Source organism: Dromiciops gliroides, chromosome 4 (genome assembly GCF_019393635.1).
Source record: "Dromiciops gliroides isolate mDroGli1 chromosome 4, mDroGli1.pri, whole genome shotgun sequence".
Taxonomy (NCBI): Eukaryota; Metazoa; Chordata; class Mammalia; order Microbiotheria; family Microbiotheriidae; genus Dromiciops; species Dromiciops gliroides.
Window position 1 is genome coordinate 151996856 of NC_057864.1, and position 27276 is coordinate 152024131.

The window sequence follows — 27276 nt, forward strand, 5'->3', positions numbered from 1 at the left end:
GGAATTGCATACCCTCTTAGATGCTCATCTCAAAGGTTAGTGAAATGTGTGTTCAGAATTTTGAAAGTGAACTTTTACACTTGGCTAGAGGAAGAAAAAAATGTATTTTGATGTGAACAAGGGCTGATTTAATGTTTTTCCCCATAAATCCTGAACTTAAATTGCTTCAAGATTTTTAATTCTGTGGATCAACAGAAAATCTATAGCATAAACATCCTCTGATGGCTACAGTGGGAAAGCACACCCCTTCCTTCTTAAAATGTACTGGTATAAGGTCCCAGGACCTCCCTTAATGTGGCCATTTGTAGGCCTCGGTCAGTTACAAGACATAGGGTGGCTATAAGAGACCCAGAAAATCCCGGTGCCAACAATGACATACAATCATCATCTGTTTAGTTACAACCATTCTTTTGAACTCAGAACTGAGAGCCTGCTGGGCTCCTGGATCCAGGCTTAGAGAACAGCCCCGCCTGTTCCCACCCCCAGAGGAGCTTAAACAAAGACAGAACATCTAGAAAACATCTTGTAAATATTTATTTGTAAATGGTTTGTCCTCCCATCTTGTGCTACATATCGATAGTAAAATCTCCTATGTAAAATACAAGTGACAGTCTTTAAGTATTGATGCTCTGACATCTGATTGTCGAACAAATAGACTTTGTTCCTTCGTGGTTCCTGAAATCTCATTCCTTTTTTGCTTTTCAGGTACAATATGAAGTGAAATACTTCCCACAAACACAAACTCAGCCATGTGTCAACCATTACTGTCTAAATATGGAAGGGGACTGAGTCATACATGGATGAAAATGGTTCCTAGAGACTGGTTAGGTACCAAAGATGGGCCGTACACAGACATTCCATACTAAATTTGTTTCATAGTCTATAGAGCACCTTTGTTTATGTATACATATGTAACAAGACACCCTGATAACCCATTGTTTACCTGGCCTGCTACTAAGGAAGAGGTGAAGCTTTTATATTTTTTTAATAAAGCAAAGCTTATTTATTAGCATAAAATAGAATCACCAGTAGCATTGTGTTTGCATGCATGAAGGTATTCATAAATATTCCCCTGATACTCTAGCACACATACCTAACCCATTTTTTAAAAATAGTCTTTTTCAGACCACATCTTAGTAACTTTCATAAATGTTAAATGAGATGGGTCTGGATACAGGCAGCAAGCAATTATATTTTAATTCTAAGACCAAAATTCTCCACTAAAAATGAATCTTTTTTTTTTTTCAGTTTCCAAACACAATTTAGATGGTTTTCTCAAATTCTCGCTAAAACCAGCAGCTCCATGCTACACACTGGATCTTAGAAAGGAATCTTGTTGACGCTTATTTATGCCATCACAAGTTCATGCTACTAATTATCCTATTGACTAAGGAGAAAGGTCTTCCCACTAGCTCACAGTTGAATAATTAGAAGAAAAAGTGGAAATTGTTGACAATTTAGCATTTCTGCCATCTGCTGCTGTTCTGAGTTACTGGCACTAGCTTGACAGAGCCCCAAAGAAGGCAGGGGAATAACAGTTTGAAATCTAGAAGCTTAAGGTTATCCTCTAATTTGCTCTTCTTTATCATGGGGATGTGTGTGGTGCTGGGGTCTCAAACACTGCTCAGTGGGTTTGTCACGCGACTTAGGAGACAGAAGCTTTTTGATTCTTGCTCATAGAGCGCAAGCAGGAACGGCTTGTCCAGTTTCACTTCTAGGGAAACAGTTTCTTTTTGCTTTTGGAAAAGATCTTGTTTTCCCTGACTCTCTTTCAGTTCAAAAAGAACTGTGTTCATCACCTGTAAGACAGCAACATACACATTTACTCAAGAGATAAAAGAGTTAGCACTTGGGGTTGTGTTCCCTAGGGCAGAGCCCATCCCAAGTAACAAAAGAATTGGGAAGTAGAGGTACATGTAAACACTTTTCTAGTTATCACCCTGCCTCATGTGTTGCCAACCCCTATTAGGATGTAAGCTCCCTGAGAGCAGGGACTTTCTCACTTTTGTATTTGTATCCCTAGCATCTAGAAGAATATCTGGCGCATGGTTGGTGCTTAACAAATGCTTTGTTCAGTGTTTCAGTCATTAAGTACCTTATGGCATGTTTTCTCAGAGGTGTGTTTTCTTTACTCTCCCAGTATTTTGCTGTCCATTAAATGTGTCAACATGGATTATTTGTTGGGGGGGGGTGTACACGTACACATGTATGTGCATGAATCTCTCTGAAAATGAATATAATAGTTCCTTTTGTGTATGTGTTAAACTAAATGCCGAGTTCTCTTCCACCTCTCAAATTCTGTGACTATAACTCTGTTTTGATGTGAATGCCTATGCATGTGCACATGCAGAGTAGGAGAAAGTATGTCTAAAAAGGCTCAACAGAGGCTAAAGCAGGTTGTGCAAAGTAGTGGGAAATAGCAGCAACAGGAATTGGAGTCAATAGAAAGTTGAATAGTCTGACCCTGCCTACCCTCCCCCTGATTGGGCAGGGGCTGATCACTTTCTTCCCTCTCCCAATCTTGCTGTACATCCTTCTCTCCCTCCTTCCCTTCCTATCTCTTTTCTTCTCTACCCATGGCCCTTCTGCATCCCTCTGTTTCCATAATCCACTCTCACCTTTCATCTCCATAAACCAATTTGCTGATGAGGAAGGGTAGTATTATCAAGGGGAATGGTCTGAATAGACAAAAATGCCCTACCTTTCCAACTTTGAGGTTCGCATCACTTATTTTGCTCAGCATTGCCTCCTCTCCAAGCAACCCGGGCAATTTGGTGTAGGTAAGCAGGTTCTGCATGTCATAGGAGCTCTCTAGTACCAGCTTTGGCAAGGTCAAGTGGATCTTCCTAGAAGGAGATTAAAAAGATATAGGGATTGCAAAGTCTTGCTTCCAAGATCAATGTAACATTCAAGACATGAAGGACCCAGAGAGCCCAAGGACACTGAAGCTGATTGTTAGTGAGCCCCATGCACTCACAGAAAACTTCCCTTCAGGACAGGTGAAGTTTTCTGTGCTCTGGGGAACAGAATCTATTCCAGGATAATCTAAATTCCCCTCCCACATTCTTAAGAGGCAAACAAAATCATTCATGTTTTACCAGTTGCCCATTCACTATATCCTCATGTTCCATGGCATCCCAAGGCTGGGATGAGAGACATGGGAGAGGGGAAGGAATGAGGCATACATTTTAAGGCTAGATAGATGAGTTGATTTGTTTGTTTGTATCTGTTTCAGGAGTCATGGGAGAGGAGGGGGGAGTAGGAGGAAGTCAGTGTGAAATAAACATGATGGTGTGCATTTTAACCCTCAGGAGACCGCAGATAAAGACACATTCTCCTAATGACACTTTTGGTTGGCAGTCTTAAAATATCCATGCTCCAAAGGTTAAATTACCCTTTTAAAAGTTAAAAATCAATGTTTTGTGCAAGGAAAAAGATGAAACCAATGTACTAATTTTATACCAGCAAGGGTTATTGTTTTATGGCATCATGATTTTTTAGGCTCATCAATAACTTTCTTGTTGATAGTTTCACTGCCCAATGTAATGATGACAGACTGGACAGCTTACTTCTTTTAGGAGAAACTTCTTTCACAGAAAGGATACATGTATTTGGACCATGATTTTCATGTAAGACTTCTAACCATAATCAGTTGTCAACATGGAGAGCTATTAGCACCAGAGTTGCCAATAAATTAGGTGTTTTTTAATTGTTTCTCAAAAATCTCAAGAAGACTTGCACTTTAAAAAAATAGCAAGATAAGGCCATTCTAATAGCCATCTACAAATTAAAATTTTAATTGTATATGAAGAAAGTTGAGTTAAAATAAGACTATGGCAGCTAGGTAGCTCAGTGGATAAAGCACTGGTCCTGGATTCAGGAGGACCTGAGTTCAAATTCGGCCTCAGACACTTGACACTAGCTGTGTGACCCTGGGCAAGTCACTTAACCCTCATTGCCCCCGCAAAAACAAAATAATAAAAAATAATAAGACTATGTATGTGATAAAAGTAAAATGTACTGATTATATATAAATAACTAAACAAATTGACCTTTAAAAAAATAAAGAACCATGATGTTAAAAAGGAAAAGGGCAGGGAAGAAGAACATCAAGACTCAACAACAATAACAACAAAAACCTGTAAGATACAAAAAAGAAACAACTGGTTGGAAAAACTTGTAAGATATGGCTGATAGTTCTATTAATGGAAACTAAGATGTTCAGCATATTCTTCTTTTTATTTTATTTTTTTTTTTTTGCAGGGCAAGGAGGGTTAAATGACTTGCCCAAAGTCACACAGCTAGTAAGTGTCAAGTGTCTGAGGTTACATTTGAATTCAGGTCCTCTTGAATCCAGGGTCAGTGCTTTATCCACTGCACCACCTGGCTGCCCCCCTCAGCATTTACGTCTAACCTCTGAATTTGACTTTAAGGAGGACAGACATGACCGTCTACTAAAATGTCCTTTTGGTGCTTTTTATAGAGGAATGCAGTCTGGTTATACTGATTCCCTGCCTCCCAGAGAGAAGAGGGGAAATATGAAGTCAAAAGCAATTAGAATGACTGCTGAGAATAGTAAGCAAAAGAGGTCCTGACACCCAAGGCATTCTGTCCACCCCTGTGCTCATCCTGACCTCATTTACTCATGACTGGCATTTTTGGAGGTACCTGGTGTCTGCTTCACATAGATTGGCACACTTGTTAAAGACCTCAACTTTATTTGTCTGTCTCAGGATAAAACACAATAGACCCTAACTGCTCTGGGCCACTCAGAATCAGCCTGAAAAGTTCTGGCCAAGACTGGTGATTCTCATATGAATTGTTCCATCTCTCAGAACCAGAACCAACATCTAGACCCAGAGGGTAGTGAAGCTGCCAGGGCGCATGTATCCTTTCCTATCCTTTGTCCACTGTTCGTATTTTATTGATAAACTCCATTGTTAGATCAACAGAGTGTGAAGCTATCTCAAATCAGATTGGTGAGCTAAGTCAGAGACCAAGACAGAATGAACCAGCAGGATGACGTTCTTCCAGTAAAAGCTAGTCAATTATCCACCCTCCGATTCAGGCCTCTGGAGAATACTACAATGCTCCAGAGGGGTCCCACACCAAACCTCCTCTCCTCCTAGAGTGAACTGAAATTTGCTGGGACCCCTGTGCCACCCTGATTTCTCTGTAGTGGTCTTTTAGACTGGGAACTGGCCTAGCCTGGAAGCAGACACTATACCCCCCACCCCGATCTCCACTGCCTGTGGAAAACATCCTACTGTGTTTAGTTCCCCAAAGCAACTGACCCTAGCTTTAAGGTGGCCCTGTAAGTATCTTGAACTCTGGGCAGGAGGATTCCACATCATGTCATTATGGACATTGAAGCCATATTATAGAAGAGAGCATGGCTTGTAGTCCAGGGAGAAAGGGAATAGGGATTGTCTCCCACCTTCTTACCCTCAAATAGGAGGGATACAAAGCAGAAAGCACTTTCAATGATAGGTCACCCTGGAATAGGCAGCAGAATTCACAGAATAACTCTATATGAATACAGAGCTGGGCTGCTATTTCTTTCCATTCCTCTTCAGCTCTATCTGTGGGGAGAAGTGGCTACACCTACCTCCAGGGAATTCAAAAATTGGTCCAATGCAACAGCATCCTCTTTGTCCTGACAACTTTGCACTGAAAACATTCAACTCATTTATTCTCCCCCATCCCATCCTGGGGTTGTTGGTGTTGCCTCCCACCCATGTAATAGATGGACAGTCTAAGGCTCAGAGTAAATCATACAAGATATTGCCACAGCCTCAGCCCCAAGTCATACCGGGGAGACAGATTTTTCATCCAAGTTGAAAATTCATGGCCAAAAGCAAGATTCTCGATTTTCTCTAGGTCATCATTTTCAGGCTTAAACAGTAGAAGGAAGGCATTTTCATTAAATGGCACTTGAGTCACAGAGAAGTTGTTTTGGATGTCATTCCAATACAGGAAGATGCCCGTCCCTGAAAGCACTGGCACGGATATCTTGGTGGTGTTGTTTATCCAAAATACTTGGGGCTCTGCCAGCTGAGTGATTCCCTTTATTGCCCCTGAAAATCCAGAGTAAATAAGAAAAGGTCAGTAACAGGCCCAGGTTGCTCTTAGAAAAGACATAGTAGTAAGGAAATCTCTATATAAATGTAGTTTACTATATATATTTTTAAAAAAGATGAGCAGGATATTATCAGAAAAACCTGGAAAGATTTACATGAGTTGATGCAAAATGAAATGTACTGTATAAAAAATAACAGCAATATTTTAAGATGATCTGCTGCAAATGATTTAGTTATTTTCAGCAATGCAATGATCCAAGACAACTCTGAAGGACTTATGAAAAATGCAATCCATCTATAGAGAAAGAGCTGATGGTACCTGAATACAGATGGAAGTATATTTTTTTGTTGTTGTTAGTTCCTTTTTCTAAAGTTTTTTTTTTTGTCTGCTATGTTTTGCACGACTGCACACGTATAACTTATATTGAATTGCTTGAGTTCTTAAGGGGGGAATAGGGAGGAAGGATGAGAATTTGGAACACATCATTTTAAAAATTAATGTTACAATTTGTTTTTACATGTAAGGTGGAGAAAAATTCTAAATAAATAAACAAATAAGACAGAATAAAACAAAAAATACAACAGAAAGGACATAGCAAAAAAAATCCAAACATTGACAATTTTACCTCTGTAAAGGAAGAGTTGTCAAAGGAAGGAAACTGGGAAAGGGGAGGAAAAAGAAGATAGGGAGAGAGCAGAAGAGATTAAGGAAAGGCAGGATGGGAGCAAGGAGGGAGGAAAGAAGATATATAACATTAAGACAAATATAACATTAAGACAATCCTGTCCTCAAGAAGGGATAGAGGGAGACAACCCACACAGGGCCAGGGAAGAATGGAGACCATCAAAAACATCAAACTATCTCTCCAAATATCACACATTCCCTTTTCCCACTTCTGAACTGCCTATCATTCCCTGCCCTTCTTAATCCTTGTTCTAAGACACACTTATCTTTTGAGACCAAGTTGTCTGTCTTTTTTTTTTTGGTGGGGGGCAATGAGGGTTAAGTGACTTGCCCAGGGTAACATAGCTAGTAAGTGTCAAATATCTGAGGCCAGATTTGAATTCAGGTCCTCCTGAATCCAGGGCCGGTGCTTTATCCACTGCACCTGACCAAGTCGTCTTTCAGTAGTTCTTTCAACTCATGGGACTCAGATTTCTTTACAAATTTGAAAAGTCTCTTCTCCATCAAAGAGTAAGAGATCTAGCTTGTGGCTTTTTATCTATAACAATATCCTCTAGTTCTGATTCAAGAAGGGCGGTAGTCCTTCCTTCTTTGCTCTTTTAAGTTTTTAAAAAAATTTATTTTATTCTGAACTTAAGAAATAAAACAAGCATTTCCATAAGATAGTAGAAGAGAAAAAAAAGATGATTGTACATGAAGCTGCAAATCTATTATGTACAACTTGCTATTCCTTTTAAATATATAATAAAATTATCATGCAATTTTCTTTTTCTCCCACTGCCCTAGAGAAGGCTAGCATTAGACACAAATATGTATGTGTGTATGCATGCATGCATGTATGTATGTGTAAAATCATTCTATACATATTTCTTTTTATCAGTTCCTTCTCTGGATGCAGATAGTATCTTTCTTCATATGTCCTTTGTAGTTAATTTGGGTATTTAGAATAGTCAAAATGACTTAATCACTAAAACTTGTTCTTAAAACAACATCGTTGTTACTATATACAACATTCTTTTGGTTCTGCTCTTTTCACTCTGCATTATTTCATGTAAGTCTTTCCATGTTTTTCTATGATCGTTGAGCTCATAATTTCTTAAATCACAGTAATATTCTATCACAATCATATACCACAGCTTGTTCAGCCATTCCCCAATTGATAAACATCCCTGCAATTTTCAGTTCTTTGCCACCACAAAGGGAGCTGATATGTATGTATGATCATGTAAGTTCTTTTTCCTTAATTATCTTGGGAAACAGACCTAATAGTGGTATTGCAGGGTCAAAGGCTGTTTAATAACTCTTTGGCATAATTCCAGATTACTCTCCAAAATGGTTGGATCAGTTCACAGTTTCACCAACAGTGAATTAGTGTCCCAATTTTTCCACATCCCCTCCAACATTTGTCACTTTCCCTCTCAATCATTTTAGCGAATCTGATAGGCATAAAATACCTCAAAATTGTTTTAATTCTCATTTCTCTAATCAAGAATGATTCAGAGAATTTTTTTCATGTGACTATAAATTGTTTTGATTTCTTCATCAGAAAACTATCTTCATTGCTCTTTAAAGATCAGGAAGCCTCACCCTCAAAGGGGAAAAGGGTTTAGGAAATATAACTTTGGGTAAAAAGGGGAGAAGAGGATTTCAGAACCTCTTTCTCTATTTTTCTTCTCCTATTCTTCAAGCTTCAACTAATCACCATTTAGATTAAAAGCCTCTACCTCCAGACCCCTTTGATTGTAGGGTGAAAGGGAGAACCTCTCCCCAAACCTCCATTGAAGGAGGTCACCCAGGCCAGCCCTCTCTCATTTCCCACCTATCTACCCTTCTTTGGATTTCTCCATCGTGCCCCAGCAACAGTTACCTTTCTCCCCTCCCACCTTCTCAGCTTCATTTGTTGGGATCTTCCACCACAAGACTGTAAACTCTAAGTGGACTGATGCTGAGTGAAGTGAGTAGAACCAGGAGAACATTATACACAGTAACAGCAACATTGTGTGATGATCAACTGTGAATAGACTTAGCTCTTCTCAGCAATACAATGATCAAATATAATTCCAAAGGACTCCTGATGGAAAATGTTTTCCACATCCAGAAAAAAGAACTGTGGATTTTGAATGCAGATTGAACCATACTGTTTCAACTTTTGTTTTTGTTTGGTTTTTTGAAGTTTTCCCCGTTTGTTCTGATTCTTCTTTCACAACATGACTAATGCAGAAATATATTTAATGTGATTGTACATATATAACCTATATCAGATTGCTTTCTGTCTTGGGGAAGAGAGAGGGAAAGGAGGGAGGGAGAAAAATTTGGAACTAGAAATCTTATCAAAACAAATGTTGAAAACTATCTTTACATGTAACTGGAAAATAATAAAATACTGTTATGATTTAAAACAAAATGAATTGATTAACTAGAAAAAAACAGATTGTAAGCTCCTTGAGGGCAAGAACTAGCTTTCTTTTTCCTTTGTATCCCCAACCTGCCTGCCACAATGTAGGTGCTTAATAAATGTTTATTGACCAACTAACTGAACCTTAAAGAAGTGGGCATGGTGTTGGAAGTGCCTTTTACCCAGGTTAATTGCTGGGAGGAGCAGAGACCATATTATCTTTCCAAGCCCGACTCAAGACCTACCTCCCCTAGGATATCTTCCCTGATCCTTAATTTCCTATGTTTATCCCTGGCAGATAATCAGTAAGCTGGGTCTCCACAGATTCTGAGAGAGAAGTTCCAAGATAGTTTCTAAGGAAGGAAGATAGGCCTGAGCAATGTTCAACCCAGATTTGGGTATGAGGGAGCTGTGGAATATGAAGGGAGCTAGTTTTGGTTTTTTTTGTTTTGTTTTGTTTAATTTTTTTTTTAAGTGAGGCAATTGGGGTTAAGTGACTTGCCCAAAGTCACACAGCTAGTAAGTGTGTGTTAAGTGTCTGAGGCCGGATTTGAACTCAGGTACTCCTGACTTCAGGGCCGGTGCTCTATCCACTGCGCCACCTAGCTGCCCCAGGGAGCTAGTTTTAAAAGAGGCAACATCATATGATGGAAAGATTGCTAAACTGAGAGTTGTAGGACCTGAGTTGAGACCCTAACTCTGCCCTTGACTAACATTGTATGTGACCCTGGTAGGCCTCAGTTTCCTCATCTGTTAAACAGAGGTTCTGACTAGGTGATATTTTACAGCCAATTTTCTTGATGTAGTCTGGTTTGGAGGAAAAGAGGAGTAGCCTTGAAGTCCTTGAGGACCAGGGTTCAAATCCCGCCTCTGATGTTTAATAGTGATGTGTCAGTTTCCATCATTGTAAAATGATGGATTTAGACCAAATGACCTTGAAGGTCTATTCTAACTCTTATCTAAGAGTTGAAATCTGGCTTAACCTGTTACGGAAGCCAAAGTCTTCAAAAATGAAAATCCCTTGGAGAAAGTAGAAAGATCACTTCTGAGAGAGAGCTATGAACCATTAGTGAACCTGGATGGCTGATGAGGATTGGAGCTGACTCACAGTTTGATTTAGAGTTTGGAGATCATCTAATCCCCCCCTTCATCTTATAGGTGAAGAAGCCAAAGTGAGGATATAAATATACAGGTGAGTGTATGCAACATCAATAGGAAATACAAAATAAGTTTGGTGAGTGGAAGCCACCAATAGCTGGGGAAAATCAGGAAAGGTGTAGGAAGTACCTCCAAATGAGACTTGAAAGTAACTAGGAATTCTAAGAGGTGGAGTTTGTAAAGAGAGACTGTATTCTAGGCATTGTGGATGGCAGCCTAGGCAAAGATATGAAAGTGGGAGATAGAATGTTGTATGGAGGGACAACATAAATTTATGGCAACTCAGGTCTGAAAAAGTGTGTGATAATGAGCATTCAAGGATTTTTGATGACTGGATTTCTTTCCCTGACAACACAACTCTGTCCAGGCTCTTCCTTTTCTCTGTACCCACCAAAATAATAATAATTATAATAACAATAACTGCTTCTAGAAAGATCCTGGCATTTTATAGGAGTGCTGTCACCCTCTCTGATTTCTTTCCCTATTCACCCCGTCATGTTCCATTCCACTAGAAGCAAGACCACTGGTCCAGGGAACAAAGTTGGGCAAATCTTAACAAGGTTAAGTCAACTGATGTCATGGAAACTTCTGTAGTCATTAACCTGTGCCCCAGAACTAACTGAAATAGCTGATCAAAGTGCAGGGTGAATCTCATCAGGCCCTAACACCCAACCTTCTGGGGGTTGGAAACATTCAATCCTTTTGAAGGGATATTCACATGTGCTTGGACTTTTTGTTTTTCTTTCTCAGATGAGCCATCTAGATCCTAGCTTCTTAAACTGGGGGTCAAGATTTCAGATGGGGTCGCGTAACTGAATGTGGGGGATAGCAAAAAATTTGGCAACAGTTAAAGGTTATGTATACCTATTTTATATACCTATGTACCCCAGGGTTGTGCAAAAATTTCTCTGGTGAAAAGGCATCATGAGTGGAAAAAGTTTAAGAAGCCCTGCTCTAAATCACAGAAGAATCCTGGCTCTGCCTTATAATTGGCCTTGACTTTCCAATTAAGTCCCTTTAGTCAGGATTTGCATGTATTATTTGACCCATCAGGCAGAGCCCATAAGCTAGATCTGGAGGTGTTCATGGACCTTTTGAATGAATGAATGATGAATCCTTTTGCTCCTAACACAGTAGACAGCTGCCCCAAGAGTTTATGGGGTGTTTCCTGTTCTGGTTACTTAGGAAACTACCTACCAATACCATAAAATGAATGCTCCCTGAAATGATTTACTAATGTCCAAAGGACAGTACCAAACCTCCAATTCCTAAGTTATTTTCCCATAAGATCAGGGCATTACCAGGGTCATTAAAATAACAATCTTCTATTTGACCTGTCTAATCTATATAGCATTTACTTTTGGATGACCTAAATGGATTTTTGTTTGGTTTTCTTAGCATATCTTCCTATTTGGAGAATTATATAAACCAGCAGATTTACCTCTTGCTTCATGATGGAATGACCCAGCATAGAAGTCAGCAAGGAATTGGAGGACAAATGAATCTATAGTAATTCAGATCAGGAATATGGCTTTGGGCGGGGCGTTTTGTTTTGTTTTGGGGGGAGGGGCAATGAGGGTTAAGTGACTTGCCCAGGGTCACACAGCTAATAAGTGTCAAGTGTCTGAGGCTGGATTTGAACTCAGGTCCTCCTGAATCCAGGGCGGGGGCTTTATCCATTGTGCCACCTAGCTGCCCCCTAGGAATATGGCTTTTTTTGTGATGGCTAAGAACTAGAAACAAAGTAGATGCCCATTGATTTTGGAATTGCTAAACAAGTTGTGGTTTATGGATGTAAAGGAATATTATGGGCAGGCTTTGTAAAAAATGATGAGCCTAATGAGTATAATGAATCCAGAGAATCCGGGGAAGATTTATATGACTGACCCAATGGGAAGTAAGCTAAACCAGGAAAGCAATATACAAATGACTGCAGCAATGTCACTAGAAAGAATAGAACAAAACAAAAGAAATTGAATGCTATGTAATTATAATAACCAAGTTTGGTCCTGGAGAAGAGATGAGAAAATGTGCTACCCTTCCTTTCTCGTTGCTACTGTGTCAGACAGGGTTGATATTTAGATTCCTGAATTTCCTTTCTTTTTTATTTTTTGTTCTGAGATCTGGCTTCCTGAGAGTGGCAGTGGGGAGGATATATTTGAAAATGAAGGTGACATACAAACAAAAGAATCAAAAATTTTTAAAAAGCAATCCACAGACAAGGAAAAAAGAGAGAAATTGGGGGCATGGCTTTTCTAGCATGATCTAAACTTCTCCCTGCCAAATATGGAGTTAATCAGGCAAAGGAGTGGGTGGGGGAAATCTTTAGTTCCACCTTTAAGGTTGGCCTTTGCTTGGTCTCCAGTTGTCCCCAGACTAGATTCTGTTTAGATTGTTTAAAGCAGCAATTGGAAACCAAAAAGCCTTAAAGTCACCCATAGCCTCTGCAAAGCTGTCCTTACCTTGGAAGTACATGTAAGTAGTAAAGAGTAGAGTGGTGTCTGGGCTGATTCCAGTCAGCTTCGTGCTCATTGTCCACCCTGTGACAGCCTCAATGAAACTGTCAATTTTCTCTGCAGCAAGGTCTGGGTTGGTGGCCAAATCCAGGGAGCGGGAGTAGGTGATACTGGCAAAGGGAGCCAAGCCCTGCAAAAATGAACGCTTCAGACGCAGGTTAGGGGAGGTAAATAGGCCAACCACTGTGGTCAGAAGCAGACTGGAGCTGTCCTTCTCTTCGTGGGCTAAAAGAAGGCTCTGGACAGCCTTCAAGGCAGAGAGGACCTTGTACCCATCTAGCTGGGAGGTACAGCTCTGGTCTTCTCCAAGGACCCCCAGAAATGCCTGAAGTTTAGTGGCTGTGGTGTTCACGGAACCCAAGTAGAAGGAAATGAGGGTCCCAAAGAGGCCGACTGGAGATAAGAGAACCGCCCCATTGGCTGGGGCTGACACATCCCTCAGCATCTTATACATGCGGAATCCCACAAAATTCAGCAGCATCCCCACACCAGTTGCCCTCTTCTTGTCCTCTGCATCTAGTGTCTGGCCATAAGATACCAACTGGGCTTTCAGGGCCACCTCATCCAAAGGGGATATGTTGTCCTGAATTGAAAAGGGGGTGGTCTGCTCCTCAGAGGTCTCGGCATCCAATTTCTTCTGTTCTTCACAGCTGCTTTGGTTATAGGTAAGGAGGTGGAAAGGGTGCACATACACCCGGTCGCTGACCACCAGGGCAGTCAAGCCCAACAGGATGACAGTGACTCTCAGTAACATGCTGCAGCAGGTGCTACCAACACAAACAACTCTTGCGTTTTCTGAAATGACATTTTTGGAAAGGGGTAAAGAAGATGATCACATTTCTCCGATAGACCAGGTCCTTTGAGAGTTGCCCATTGTAATATAGTGGAAAGAGTGAATTAGGAGTTAAAAAAGAACTGAGTTCAAATCCTGACTGTGCTATTTATTATGTGTGTGACCTCAGACAAGGCACTTAATTTCTTGAGGGTCTCGTTTTCTTTATATGCCAATGAGGGGGCAGAACTAGATGACTTCTACCATCCCTTCCAGCTCCAATTCCTATAGTCTAAACCCTTCCCTCTGTGGATAATAGCCCTATATTACAGGAACACTGAGAAAAAGAAGTGAAGAAAAAGAAGCCCAAGGCTTAGACTGAATGTCATTGGTAGAGCTAACAGCAGACCTTGGAAAGCTCCTTCATCACACAGTAGCCAAATATCCCTTAATCACATCAGTATTGACTGAGTGCTGCTGTATGCCCAGTGTCGTAGCAAACATGATGGAAGACAAAAACCCAACCCCTGTTTTAGAGACACATGATCAAAAAGGGGGGATGGTCATTGAAGGATTGCTCGGAAAAGAAGACATAGCTGTGGAGTTTTGTGATGAGGGTCTAGATCTTGTTTCCCAGACCCCACTAATGATATAAGAACACAAACAGGAGCCCTGCTGGTTGCTTACTACAGCAAGGGTGGACCCCGTAGGGTCGAAAAGGACTTTGAGAGATCTTTGCATCCTTCCCATGAATGGATAGATCCACCCAAGACAGGAGAATTTATCTGTCTTGGATAGTTAGTGAGGAAATTCCATTATCCTCCCCCTAATAAATACTTCTAATGTTTAACAACCCTTCCTGTCAAGAAACACTTGTGTTGGGGCAGCTAGGTGGCGCAGTGGATAGAGCACCGGCCCTGGAGTCAGGAGTACCTGGGTTCAAATCCGGCCTCAGAGACTTAACACTTACTAGCTGTGTGATCCTGGGCAAGTCACTTGACCCCAATTGCCTCACTAAAAAAATAAAATAAAATAAATAAATAAATAAATAAGAAACACTTGTGTTGATATTGAGATCTGGGATTAGGAGTGGGCAAGATAGATACAACATTGAATGCTAGAGGGTGGAGATAAGGGCTGGGAGAAAAAGGAGGGAGAAAAAGGAGGTCAGTAAAAAGGATCACACTTTAAAAATTCTACTTTTAATAAAAGCGAAGATCTTAATGTTCAGAAAATTTCCCTGTCCATAGCCTGTTGGTATTTATTTGGGCATATCACTGTGTGTACTGCATAGAGTGGTGGCTCAAAGTAACCCACAGGAAATGTAGCAATTTTCAAATCAAACTTATGGTATAAAAATGCCTTCTCCCAACTCAGCCTACAAAAGAGCAACGATTCCCATTTATGTCGAACTTGTAAATAGCACTTTCTTCTCAACAGTAGACAATCCAAGCTTTATTATCCTCATTTTGCACATGAAGAAACAGGATCAGAGAAATTAAGTGACTTGCTTAAGGTCAAACAGCTAGTAACTATTAAAACAGAGGAGAATGAGCATTTATATAAAGCCTACTATGTGCCAGGAACTGTACTAAATGCTTAAATTTATTTTTCAAATTATCTCATTTGAGCCTTATAACAGCACTGTAATTAGTGCTATTATTATCCCCATTTTACAGTTGAGGAAACTCAGGTAAAAAGGGGTTAAGTGATTCACCAAAGATCACACAGCTAATAAGTGTCTGAGGTCAGATTTGAACTCAGGTCTTCCTGACCCCAGGCCCAATGCCCTATGCTCTCCATTGGTCATAGGCTAGGATCCTAATCCATACCTGGGAGGAAGCTTAGTGCGATCTAGTTCTAACCTCTTGTTTTATGGATGAGGAAAAGGCGGCCCAGGATAGTTAAGTGACTTGTTCAAGGTCACAAAACAGAGCAGATAAATGTCAGGGGCGAGATTTGAACCAAGGTCCTCTGACTCCAAAAGTAACACTTTCTGCTCTGAGTCCAGTTCTCTTTCCGCTACAAAATGTTAATCAAAAACTCATTTCCCCTTACTCTACTCTCAGAGAGAACAGCTGCCCATCATTCAAAAAAAAATACCACACTTTAAAATTGGATGGACTGCTTCAGTATCATGTAATGATTTCAATATGCTTCAATGCTTAACTACAGCCTTTTGTCATGGGGTGCAGAGCACCCCAGAAGTTCTCTGGGGCACATCAAGGAAGCTTCTCCTTGAGAAACTAAACCAGAGGACAGATAACGCCTAGAGAGATAAACTGAACCAAATCGGACTGAGCTAGCTTGGGATTCCTACCCTTCATTCTGGTCTCCCTTACCCTGGGGAGATAAATTTGGGTGTGGCTGCAGCCTTTGCGTTCTGAAGAGGGATCTGTAGCCACCCCTCACCCAATTCCTTTAGTCACTACCAGTGGGGGATGGTCCTCCACTCCTCACCCAATTCCCCCAGCTACCACCAGTGGAGGATGGTCCACCTTCACTAAAGGAACTTTCCACAGGCAGATGGTCCACCCCCATCAGGCCTCTATAAAAGTACCTTCCAGTCTCCTGTTAGAGGAGATTTGGTACCTCTGAGCCATGTACTTTATGCCAATCTCCCCATGAAAGTCCAAGGATTTCTTTCATGGTTTCCCTCCCCCCACCCTTCCCTTCCCTTGCTCCTAAATAAACTACCACCTTATTCTAACTACTTTTGTGTGCAAGAGGGTGTAATTCTTTAAAGAGGAATTCCTAAGAACCCCAACTCCCACCAACCCGTACCCCGTTTCCCACCATTACACTTTCATTTCAACTACACCATAGCTGAACAAGGTCATTTTGTGGTCCACTATGATTCTTAGTTGTTGTTTTTATTTTACCTTCCATCCTTGCACATGGCCAGTGATTCCTAGCTTGTATTTACACAACTTTACATTCCATATTTACTTTTCTTTCATTTTGCCTACCACAGTGCTGGGCACAGAGTAACCTACCCTTGTCACTGAGAACTTTACCTGTTTCTAATCATGCCTCCAATTTCCATTCTCTTTGAATCTTGATCCTATTCATCTGGACCTCATCTAAAGCCTGAAGAAAAATCTCTTCCCCCCTTCATCTCACTGTAGCACCCCTCAACCCCTGTTCCAGCTTATAAATTCTGATTATGCCTACAATTTTACTAAACATAAATGCATTAATTGGGGAGGCAGCCTGGCTTAGTGGATAGATTGGTCAAGAAGTGAAGCACTCCCTATGATAGATACTTTGTGATACTAGACAAATCACTTCAACTCACCCTGTCCAGGACAATATTCTAAATTTGTATTAAAGAAACGCCTCATTAGAAGATGTTTCCACCCCAGAAGTTCCCTGCGCTATGAAATCACAGCTTTAGATATAAAACAAGCAAACAAACCTAATGAAGAAGGGAAATGGGAAATATTTTCTGAACTACTCCTGGCAAAGCCTAATTTGCCAACTGACTTCTCATCTAAATGAGTCAGCAGTAAAAGCTTTGGGAGTCAATTGCTCAAAGAGCTCTCTGCGATTATGGCTATGTAGGCAGGGCATGGGGCTGCTGAATCCAGATAAGACAGAAATGCCTTCCTCCTCCCTGTCTCAGACCAGGCTCCCTTTCTAAAGTTTATGGCCACCCTCTCAGACTAAGCAATTTCACGGATCATTTTCAAGCTAGAGATTGTCTTTCTCCTTCAATTGTAAGTCTTTAGCTTTACTCCCCTTCCCCCAGCTCTCACCCCATCCCCAACAAGCCTATGTTTCTAGGTAGGATGCAGCTGGTGTTATGAAAATGAAAGATGGTTCCATCTGTTGAAGATCTCACAGTCCTTCCCTCGTTTTCTCCCTTTGCTTCTTTCTCCCTCCTTTTTTATGCTTTCTTTCTTCAGCAGCCCCTGTCTTCCCCCCTTTTTTTTCACCTACTGCTTACTTGGGGCTCCAAGACCTTGCAGGATAAAGCAAGCACAAAGTCGTAGGCAAATCGGCTTTAAAATACTCTCCAGAGGGAGCTTATGGAAATGATCTTGGAGGAAAAGGGAGGGTGCCAAGCCATGCCTACCCTGCCCATGCTGATGACCTTGGCTTCCCTCCATTCTACAGAACTTGGCTTTTCTGGTGTGGTTTCACCTTCAGTCCCCTGGGAGATCTGACCTCCTTTGTCCCTTCTCAAAAAGACTCATCCACTATGGGGACTGAGGGAGGATCTGGCCAGGCCTCCACATCTCCTTCACATACCCACTCACTATTGGTCATAATTTTGGCTGCCTTCTCCTCTTTGACTTGAGGCCATCTTGCTCACAAGCTCGTCTCTTTCTCGCCATCTCAAGTCTTGGGTCCAGAAGTAGAGAGTACGAGTGTTTCATGGAGCCATTATTGTCTCATACTTGGGGTTTTAAGAGGGAGTGGGAACTCTTTGTAAAACAAAACAAAAAAATGAAAAAATAAATCTCTTTTAGGGGTGGGGGTTGGGTGGGAAAACTGCAGGCAAAGGGAATTAATGAGATGTTGGATAGTTTCTGTTGCCTCAGCCTCCTGCTGGTAAAAGTTCCCTACAAAGCAGCTTGTTCCTGGCTCATTGTGTTGCCTATTTGATTTTTTTCCCAGACCAGCTGCCCTGTATTGCCATTCAATGTTATTGTTGTTTTCCAGCCCTACCCCTCTCTCTCTCTTCACCTTTCTGGCCCCTGCCTGCTGGCAAAATCACTTAGGGAGGGCTGAGGTGAAAAAGAGAGGGAAGGGTCCCCAGCCACTCCAGGCTTACCTCTTGCTCCAGTCCTCAGGGACTCAGGCTGCCTCTTCCACCAAATGCCCCAGGATACCTTTCTCCAGCCTGGGGGTACTGCAGCTATATTTATACTGGAGGACAGGGGATGGAAGCTATTCCTAAGCCTCCCTGTGGTCTGGCTGGCAGGTGGGATGACATCACTCAGGCTGGGGGAGGAGGGGGAGCAGGGCTGACTAGATAGAAGCCAAACATGTGGATGCAAGCGTCTTTTATGCGAAAAGCTTCCAAATCAATGTACACTTACCCCAATGAACACCGTGGCTTGGTACAAGCTCAAGTTACATATTTACTCAAGTAGACTGGAACCGGGGCTCCAGCCACTCATATTGACACATGAAAGTGTGGGGATGTGGGACTGAAAGCAGCCCTCCTGTGTGACCCCTTTCCCAGCCTCCCCTGGCAATGTGTTTTGGAAAGGATCACGCTACAGGGCATGAATGTATTGGTTCATAGGGGCAGCAGTCTAGAGGGGAAAGCCCTGAACTGAGAGTCAGGATCCTGGGATTTGGTTCTTCATATATGGATTAAAGAGCAAAAATGAATCTTTTTTTTTCCTTTTTTTTTTTTTTTTTTTGGTGAGGCAGTTGGGGTGAAGTGACTTGTCCAGGGTCGCACAGCTAGTAAGTGTCAAGTGTCTGAGGCTGGATTTAAACTAAGGTCCTCCTGATTCTGGGCCCTGTACTCTATACACTACATCACCTAGCTGCCCTATGAAGTCCTTTCCCATGCTCATATCCTGTAATTTTGTGTCTGAAGGGAGGGGAAGCCACAGTAATAATATGATCATAGCTAAAAGAAGGAGGCAGCCTCTCATATAGAGGGCCCGTAGCCTGGACACAATAGATAAAGTGTAGGGCCTGGAGTCAGAAAGAACTGAGTTAAAATCTGGCTTCAGATACCTACTAGCTGTGCAACCCTGAGCAAGTCACTGAATCCTGTTTGCCTCTGTTTCCTCATCTGTAAAATGGGCTGAAGAAGGAAATGGCAAACCCCTCCACACATGTGAGCATAGTCTTATGCAATGGCAAGCCACTTCAGCATTTAATAAATGATTTTTCATTCATTCATTGTCAGTCAGTCAGTCTGTCAGTCCGTCAGTCAGTCATATCCTTGGGAAGACTTATATGGACCAATGCAGATGAAAGCATGCAAAACTAGGGAAGAAATGGATACAATGGCCAACAAAATGCAAATGAAAACTTCATTAAATGGCAATTGAACTCATATTAGTTTCAATAACCAATCTTAGTTTGTAAGAAGAGGTGATGAAACATATTTACTTCCTCTAATTAGAGAGATGGGCAGCTACAGGTGAGAAATGTTACATATGCTGTCAGTCAGGTTTTACTTAATGATATCTTGATGACAGGGAAGGGTTCAGTGTGAGGGCTAGAGAATTATATCAAGAAATGACTGTCTTTTAAAAAATAAAAAGATCATTAGTAATTTTTTGAAGCTGTGTCCTCCACTTACTCTCTTATAATCCCAATTCTTCTGAACAAACATCTCTGACCTTAAATAATATTCTAATGATGATTTCTTTTTTTAAAGATCAAATTACTTTCCAGTATATTTGCAAGCAAAAATGTTTTTATAACCACATATGAAAGAATGCTCCAAATCACTAATAATAAGAGAAATACAAATCAAAACAACCCTGAAGTTTCACCTCACACCCTGCAAATTGGCAAAGATGAAAATAGACAACAATGATCAATGTTGGAGAGGGTGTAGGAAGAAAGTCCTACAGTAATGCACACTGGTGCATTGTTGGTGGAGCTGTGCATTGATGAAATTATTTTTGAAAGCAATTTGTAATTATGCAAATAAAGTAACTAAAATGTCCATTCTCTTTGACTTAGAGATTCCATTGATGGGCCTATGCTCCAAGAAGGCTATTGGTAAAAAGAAAGTTCCCATATACACCAAAACATTTATAGTACACTTTTTTTTTTTTTTTTTTTTTTTTAGGCAATGGGGGTTAAGTGACTTGCCCACAGTCACACAGCTAGTAAGTGTCAAGTGTCTGAGGCCGGATTTGAACTCAGGTACTCCTGAATCCAGGGCCGGTGCTTTAACCACTGCGCCATCTAGCTGCCCCTACACTTTTTATAATAACAAAGAATTGGAAACAAAGTATATGCCCATTGATTAGAGAATAACTAAATAAATTGTGGTACATTAATGTCATAGAACATTAGTGTGCTGTAAGAAATGATAAATGTGATGAAAACAGAGATGTATGGAAAGATCTACATGAACAAATAAAGAGTGACATAAAGAGAGCCAAGAAAAAAATTTGCACAATGAATATAACAATTTAAATGGAAAGAACAACCACACATAAACACAAAATCAAAAGTGAATGTTGCAAAATTATAAAGAGCAAGCATGACTCAAAGAAAGAGAGCTAAGAATACTCTTAACTTAAAGTGAGAGGTGCAGAGATATTGCATATAGCATATGTTTTTAGACTTTTTCAGTATATTGATAGGTTGTGCTGATTTTTCCCTCTTTTTCTTTTGTCTTTAAAAATATTATTTATTATATGAGATGACTCTCTGGGAGGATGAGGCAGAGGGATACTGGGGAGAACTAGGATGATAGAAAAACAAAAAAATCAATAAAACTTATTTTCAAAAAGTCAAATCAAATTGCATATTGCGTTATTTTATAGAGAAACGCTCCATTAAAATTACATTTAATGGGAAGACTGTCAATGAAGCATTTTCATAAAATACACAGAAGCAAAAGGATGTTCAGAAAGGGATACAGAAGAGCAGGCCAATTTTGTTACTTCATGTTAAAATGTAAAATGTACTTTAAAAAAAACTGGATATAATATATGTCTAGCTTTATATATAATCCTTTTATTTTTCTTTTCACATTGAAAAATTCACATTGGCTAACCTTTAAGGTCATAATTAAAAAGAAAAAAAGGAGGAGATCCTTTAATGGGAAAAGTTGTTTGAGTGCCCTGAGCAAAGTTTGAAAAGTGAGGCTCTCTTGTATTACTGTCCACTGGAGACTTTGAGCTTTTACTATGTAAGGCCCTGACCCTTTGTCATGTGTACATTTTGGCCGGGGAAAAGGACAGAAAAAGAACATTTCCATGTAAAACACAAAATCAGTTTGAGAAGAAACACAGCCCATCAGATAAAAAGTAGTTGGTGAGAGACATAGACTATATTGAGAGGACCAGAGAGAGAACATTCTAAGAGGCAAAAAACCATATTGAAAGCAAAAATGACTGCAGAGCATTGCGTGTTAGCAACTAATGTTCATATTACTATGTTAAAACTTTAGAAGTGGGCAGCTGGGAAATATTATTTCTGATCCTGAACTATGTTCAGAAGACATAGCAAAGCTGCCTCTTGTATAACCCAAAGTCAATAGGTTTTTCAGTTGTGTCTGACTCGTGACCCCATTTTAGGGTTTTTTTGGCAATCATACTAGAGTGGTTTGCCAGTTCTTTCTCTAGGTCATTTTACAGATTGAGGAACTAAGGCAAACAGGGTTAAGTAGCTTGCCCAGGGTCACTCAGATAATAAGTGTCTGAGGTCAGATTTGAACTCAGAAAGATGAGACTTCCTGATCCCAGGCCTATGGCACCATCTAGCTCCCCACTTAGTTAACCGGTTAAATAAGTGCTTTAAAAATGCCAAGTATGTGAGGCAGCGAGGTGGTGCAGTGGATAAAGCACTGACCCTGGATTCAGGAGGACCTGAGTTCAAATATGACTTCAGACACTTGCCACTTACTAGCTGTGTGACTCTGGGCAAGTCATTTAATCCTCATTGCCTCATCCCCCCCTCAAAAAAAATGCCAAGTACTTAATGGGTCTGCAGCTATGACATTTCAATTACAGATAACTTTGGTTCCATAGATAATCATCTAGTCTTATGTGATAGATTATAGATAAGATTATATTTAGTTTCAATCAAAGTCATCAAGTTTAACTAACACAACAGACTGCTGGGAAAGCTACCTATAACATTCCAAGTTTAAAATAGATGCCTGCACACTGAAAGCCTGTTTCCACAAATCACTCAGTTCAAGAAAGATAAAGTTGCAGATGTTTCTAGTTTTATAGGAAGGGAGTAAGATCACCTTTTGGTGACGCAGGATTCTGATGCCCCATCTAGGCTGTCGTTAACAAGTAGAATCCAGAGAAAGCTGCCTTTGAAAGAAAAAGAGCAGACTTGGAGTAAGCTTATATCTATCTATTCCAGAGGGAAATCAGGCAGTGATACAGCACAGTTATCCTTTCCACATTGAGGGGGTCAGGGGTGCAGTGCCCTTGTGATCTGGAAAATCCATTTGTACCAGATAAGTCTGATTTTTTCTTTTTCCTTTATAGGGTGTTTACAGTATTAAAAGATAAAATATGTTGATACTATGCAAGACTAGACATATATTTTAACTATTTCTGAGTTTCTAAACTTTTTCTGTATCATCTCTTGGCCTTTGTGTATCATCTGTAGCTTCCACAAAGTTCCTCCCAAATTCCCATTTAATTTCTTATGCTGACCTGTGATATATTGAAAATGCAATGGGGAAAGTCACAGCATGGAAGGGAGAAGTGTAAATCACTTAGAATAAATGATAAGGGACAACTCATGACAGGGGCAAAGAGGGAAACCTAGGATGGGGAGGTGATGGGTGATAGCAGGTATAGTCAGGAATGGTTTTTAGGGAAGCTAATTTGGGATAACTAACAAATGACCACCATCGAAACTTGTATTTTCCCACTTATGAAAAGGATCAATATCTGTGCCTCTGTGTCATCACTGGGAGGATGAGAGCCCTACTTACTGGGACTGGGAACTTTTTGTGGATTGATCTAAATTTTCCATCTTCTAACCCTTCAATCTCTCAGGCTTGATCATCAGACTACCCTGAAACTAAAACAGAAGCTTCAGCGGGAGATACCCTGGCCCCACTGAATAAAGGCTATCCTGAAGGAGAGTTGAGAACATGTACCACACCACAACCAACAACAACTTTTTTTTTTTTTTGGTGGGGCAATGAGGGTTAAGTGACTTGCTCAGGGTCACACAGCTAGTAAGTGTCAAGGGTCTGAGGTCGAATTTGAACTCAGGTCCTCCTGACGCCAGGGCCAGTGCTTTATCCACTGCTCCACCTAGCTGCTCCCTACACCCAACAACTCTTACAGAGGGAGCCGGGAGGATATGGTTGAAGAATATTGCATATACCATCAGGCATGATAGATGTGTTGGCTGATATGGCAGAACTGCTTTTCCCCTATTTCTTTTTCAATTTTTTTATTATAAGAGATGGCTCATTGGGTAAGGATGTTGGGAGGGATATCTTTAGAAATGAGAGTTATATAAAAAACAAACAATATTGCAATACAAATAAAATCTCAAAGAATAGAGGCCATTTATAGGGGGTCCCTTGTAAGTCAAGAGAAAGGAAGTCATTTAGACTCTATCTGCCTTTGTTTCATCATTTGTAAAGTAGGGCTAATAACAGCACCTCCCTCTCAGAATTATTATGTGATAAAATGAAATAACATTTGTCATGTGCTCTGCAGATCTTAACGTGTTATGTAAAATGTTGTTGTTATTAAGCAGCGACATGTCTTGGTGGCCAGAGTACAACTCCTGGTGTCAGAAGACCCGAGTCCAAGACTGCCCTCAGATACTTACTAGCTGTGTAAATCAAATTGCCTAACCTCTCTTGTCCTTAGTTTCCACATCTGTAAAATGGAGATAATCATAGCACTTGTGAGGATGAAATATTTATAAACTGTTTTGTAAGCCTTATAGTGTTCTATAGCTATATACTAGTTATTTTATAGACGAAAAAACTGAGCCTCAGAGACATAAACTATCTTGCCTAGGGTCACATCACTAGAAAGTGTTTTGAGGTCTTCCAATCTCCAAGCGCAGAGCTATATTCTCTACACTACTGCCCCTCTCATCAACCAATCAGGAGATACTAAAGGAACGTGGCTACCATTCTCTGAATCTGAAGTGGATTTATTACCACTGGCCCAGCCTGATAAACCTGTGGATTTACAATGGATTAAGTTAATGAACAGTTGACCAATATACACTCTTGTTCAACATTAGCCACAGGTGCCCTGCAAGCTAAGAACTGATCCTTACCCTCCAGGTACTTATTACTGAGTGAAGGTCCATAAGACAAACAGAATGAAAATATTCATCCGCTTATTCTAAAGGATTAAGGAGAGCAAAAACCTGGGTTAGCAGACCAGCATCCCCCCTCCCCAAAGACATCTTGTCTCTCAGTCGTTTTTCAGTCATGTCTGACTTTTCACAACCCCATAAGGCTTTTCTTGGCAAAGATACTGAAACGCTTTGCCATTTCCTTCTCCAGATCATTTTACAGATAAGACCCCTGGAATATATCTACTTTTCCACTAATTAGAACCAATAGCAAGCTCAGGAAAAGACAACCACAGAATGAACTTAACATCAGGCATTCTCCCAGACCCCCACACCCTATGCTCTTAGAGACAGGGCCATAGCTCTGGCCTACTCAGAGCTGTGATCAATAACAGCAAAAGACTGAAACAGAGTGACTCAGGCCCCGCTACATAGTATGGAACACAAAATTATTTTTGGTTCAGACCTGTAATTTCATCAATGTAAGGAGCTCTCTGGTAAGGACATCTCCTCCACCAATGAGATCTTTGGTTGTCCTGTAACACATAGTCTTAGAGAGCAGCTTGGGGACGCTGAGAGGGGATGCAACTTGTCTAGAGTTGCATAGCTAGTATGTGTCAAACATGATACTTGAACTTCATGATGCAGACTCCAAAACCAGCTTTCTAGTCACTGAACAACACTTCCTTTGAAACAACAAAGGGCGGGGGGGGGGGAGGTTGGGGATGGGAGGGGGAAGAGGCTTCCTCAATCACTGATGATTTTTCACTTAATCCATTTCAATTTTTTTTTATGGGGCAATTGGGGTTAAGTGACTTGCCCAGGGTCACACAGCTAGTAAGTGTTAAGTGTCTGAGGCCGGATTTGAACTCAGGTACTCCTGAATCCAGGGCTGGTGCTCTATCCACCGTGCCATCTAGCTGCCCCAATCCATTTCAATTTGATCCAATAAATGTTTATTCAGTACCAACTACATCCCAGGCACTGATACAAATAAGAAAAAAGAAGATAGCCCCTGCCTTCAAGGAGCTTACCATCTAACGGGGAAAGATAACACACAAAGGGAAACTGAAAAGGAGAGTTGGGGTGGGATCGACAGGGGGAGTGGAGGCTTGATATTCCACCAAGCAGAGCTGCTCTTAGGAAATGTTCTGAGCCCTCTATAAAAGAAGGCTTTGGGAAGAGTTTATTGCTCCATCCTCTAGCCCTCCAATTATAGGAGAGGGGCAAATGAGGGAATTAAGAAGGTGTTGAGTATCAAAAACAAAAGGAGGGGGGCAACTAGGTGGCGCAGTGGATAGAGCACTGGCCCTGGATTCAGGAGTACCTGAGTTCAAATCCGGCCTCAGACACTTAACACTTACTAGCTGTGTGACCCTGGGCAAGTCACTTAACCCCAATTGCCTCACTAAAAACAAAACAAAAAACCAAAACCAAAACAAAACAAAACAAAAAAACAAAAGGAACTTGGTGTGGTACAGTTGAAAGAATGCTCATCTTAGAGGAAGAGAGACATGAGCTCATACACCAACTTTGCCACTTACTACCCAGGTGACCTAGATCAGATCACCTTGTGTTACAGGACCACACTAGTCACTGGTCCTAGGCTGCATCACCCATAACACAAAGAGACTGCTGAGCACAAGTGCCTGGCACTTAATGAATGTTTGTCGGCAAATGAATAAAAGTTCACTTACGTGGATGAGATGACCTCGAAGACTCTAAATCCATGATTCTATGACAAGAAAGGGTGGAATCTGAGGATGGCAACTGGGCTACCCTACCCTGGTTTTGTGACGTCCCTAGTATCTTCAGCTCTTTCAAACTTCTTAAGACAAAATTCATTTAAATTCAGTTCAATTTTTAAAAAAAAATTAATAAATGAATGACAACAGATAAGTGGTATCCACCCTTTAGGAAGAAGCAGAAGACATCTCAGAACCTGAGCTCTTTATCTGGAGAAGTCAGAGGACACCTGTCCTCTAGGGGCTACTAAATCCCTCTGAAGAAATGGAAATCCAGGCTGTAATGTCATATAGCATCCACATAGCACCATTCCCAATAATAGTCTAGGCAACATTTGGATACCTAGTCGCCCTTCAGAAGTCAAGTGGAAATGACACAAGAAGTGGAAATGACAAACCCCCAAACTATTTTTAAGTCAAAAGGGGAAGAGGAAATGTTGAGCTATAAATGAACCCCAGGCCATTTGCCATCCCACCCACCCTTAGAGATCTTAGAATTTAGAGCTGAAAGAGGTCTTACCAGCTCTCCCCACTCTGCCTACACCTTTTGAATCAACATTGGCAAAAGTCCAAAGTCAGATCATCAGGCAGAAACGACCTCAGAGACCATCTTGTCCAACTCCTTCAATTTACAGATGAGGAAATCAAGAACCCAGAAGGCTAAATGACTTACCCAAGGTCACACCGGTAGTAAATATCAGAGAGGATTTGAATACAGGTCCTGACTCCAGAGTCAGCTCGGGTCACGCTGTATCACTCACTGTGCTGCCCCGCCCGTTACCCTTCACCTCTGACTACCAGAAAAAGCTGCTCTTGTTTTCATCCAGGAACCAGTTACAGAATTCTGTGTAGGCACCGAGAGGGAATGTAGTTTCAATGGTCTTAGTCCCTGGGCTTTTCCCTCAGCATTAATAATCAATACTGCCTCTTTTCTCAGAAAAGAAGAGCTATCAGTGGCCACAATGT

The 27276-nt window shown here is 40.9% G+C and overlaps 1 protein-coding gene across 3 annotated transcripts; it reads right to left on the reverse strand.

Annotated features, from left to right (window-relative positions):
- Window positions 1-512: 512 nt before the first annotated feature.
- AGT (angiotensinogen) lies at window positions 513-27276 on the reverse strand. 3 transcript variants are annotated; one of them, XM_044002524.1, is made up of 5 exons: window positions 26984-27276; window positions 12781-13629; window positions 5813-6077; window positions 2702-2846; window positions 513-1799 (listed from the first exon to the last, which is right to left on the reverse strand). In XM_044002524.1, the coding sequence occupies exons 2-5, from the start codon at window positions 13586-13588 to the stop codon at window positions 1614-1616; spliced, it is 1404 nt and encodes a 467-aa protein (XP_043858459.1). In that variant the 5' UTR covers window positions 13589-13629; window positions 26984-27276; the 3' UTR covers window positions 513-1613. The 3 variants fall into 3 exon arrangements, with proteins under 3 accessions (XP_043858459.1, XP_043858458.1, XP_043858460.1); XM_044002523.1 differs by lacking the exon at window positions 26984-27276 and adding an exon at window positions 18387-18559; XM_044002525.1 differs by lacking the exon at window positions 26984-27276 and adding an exon at window positions 17556-17579.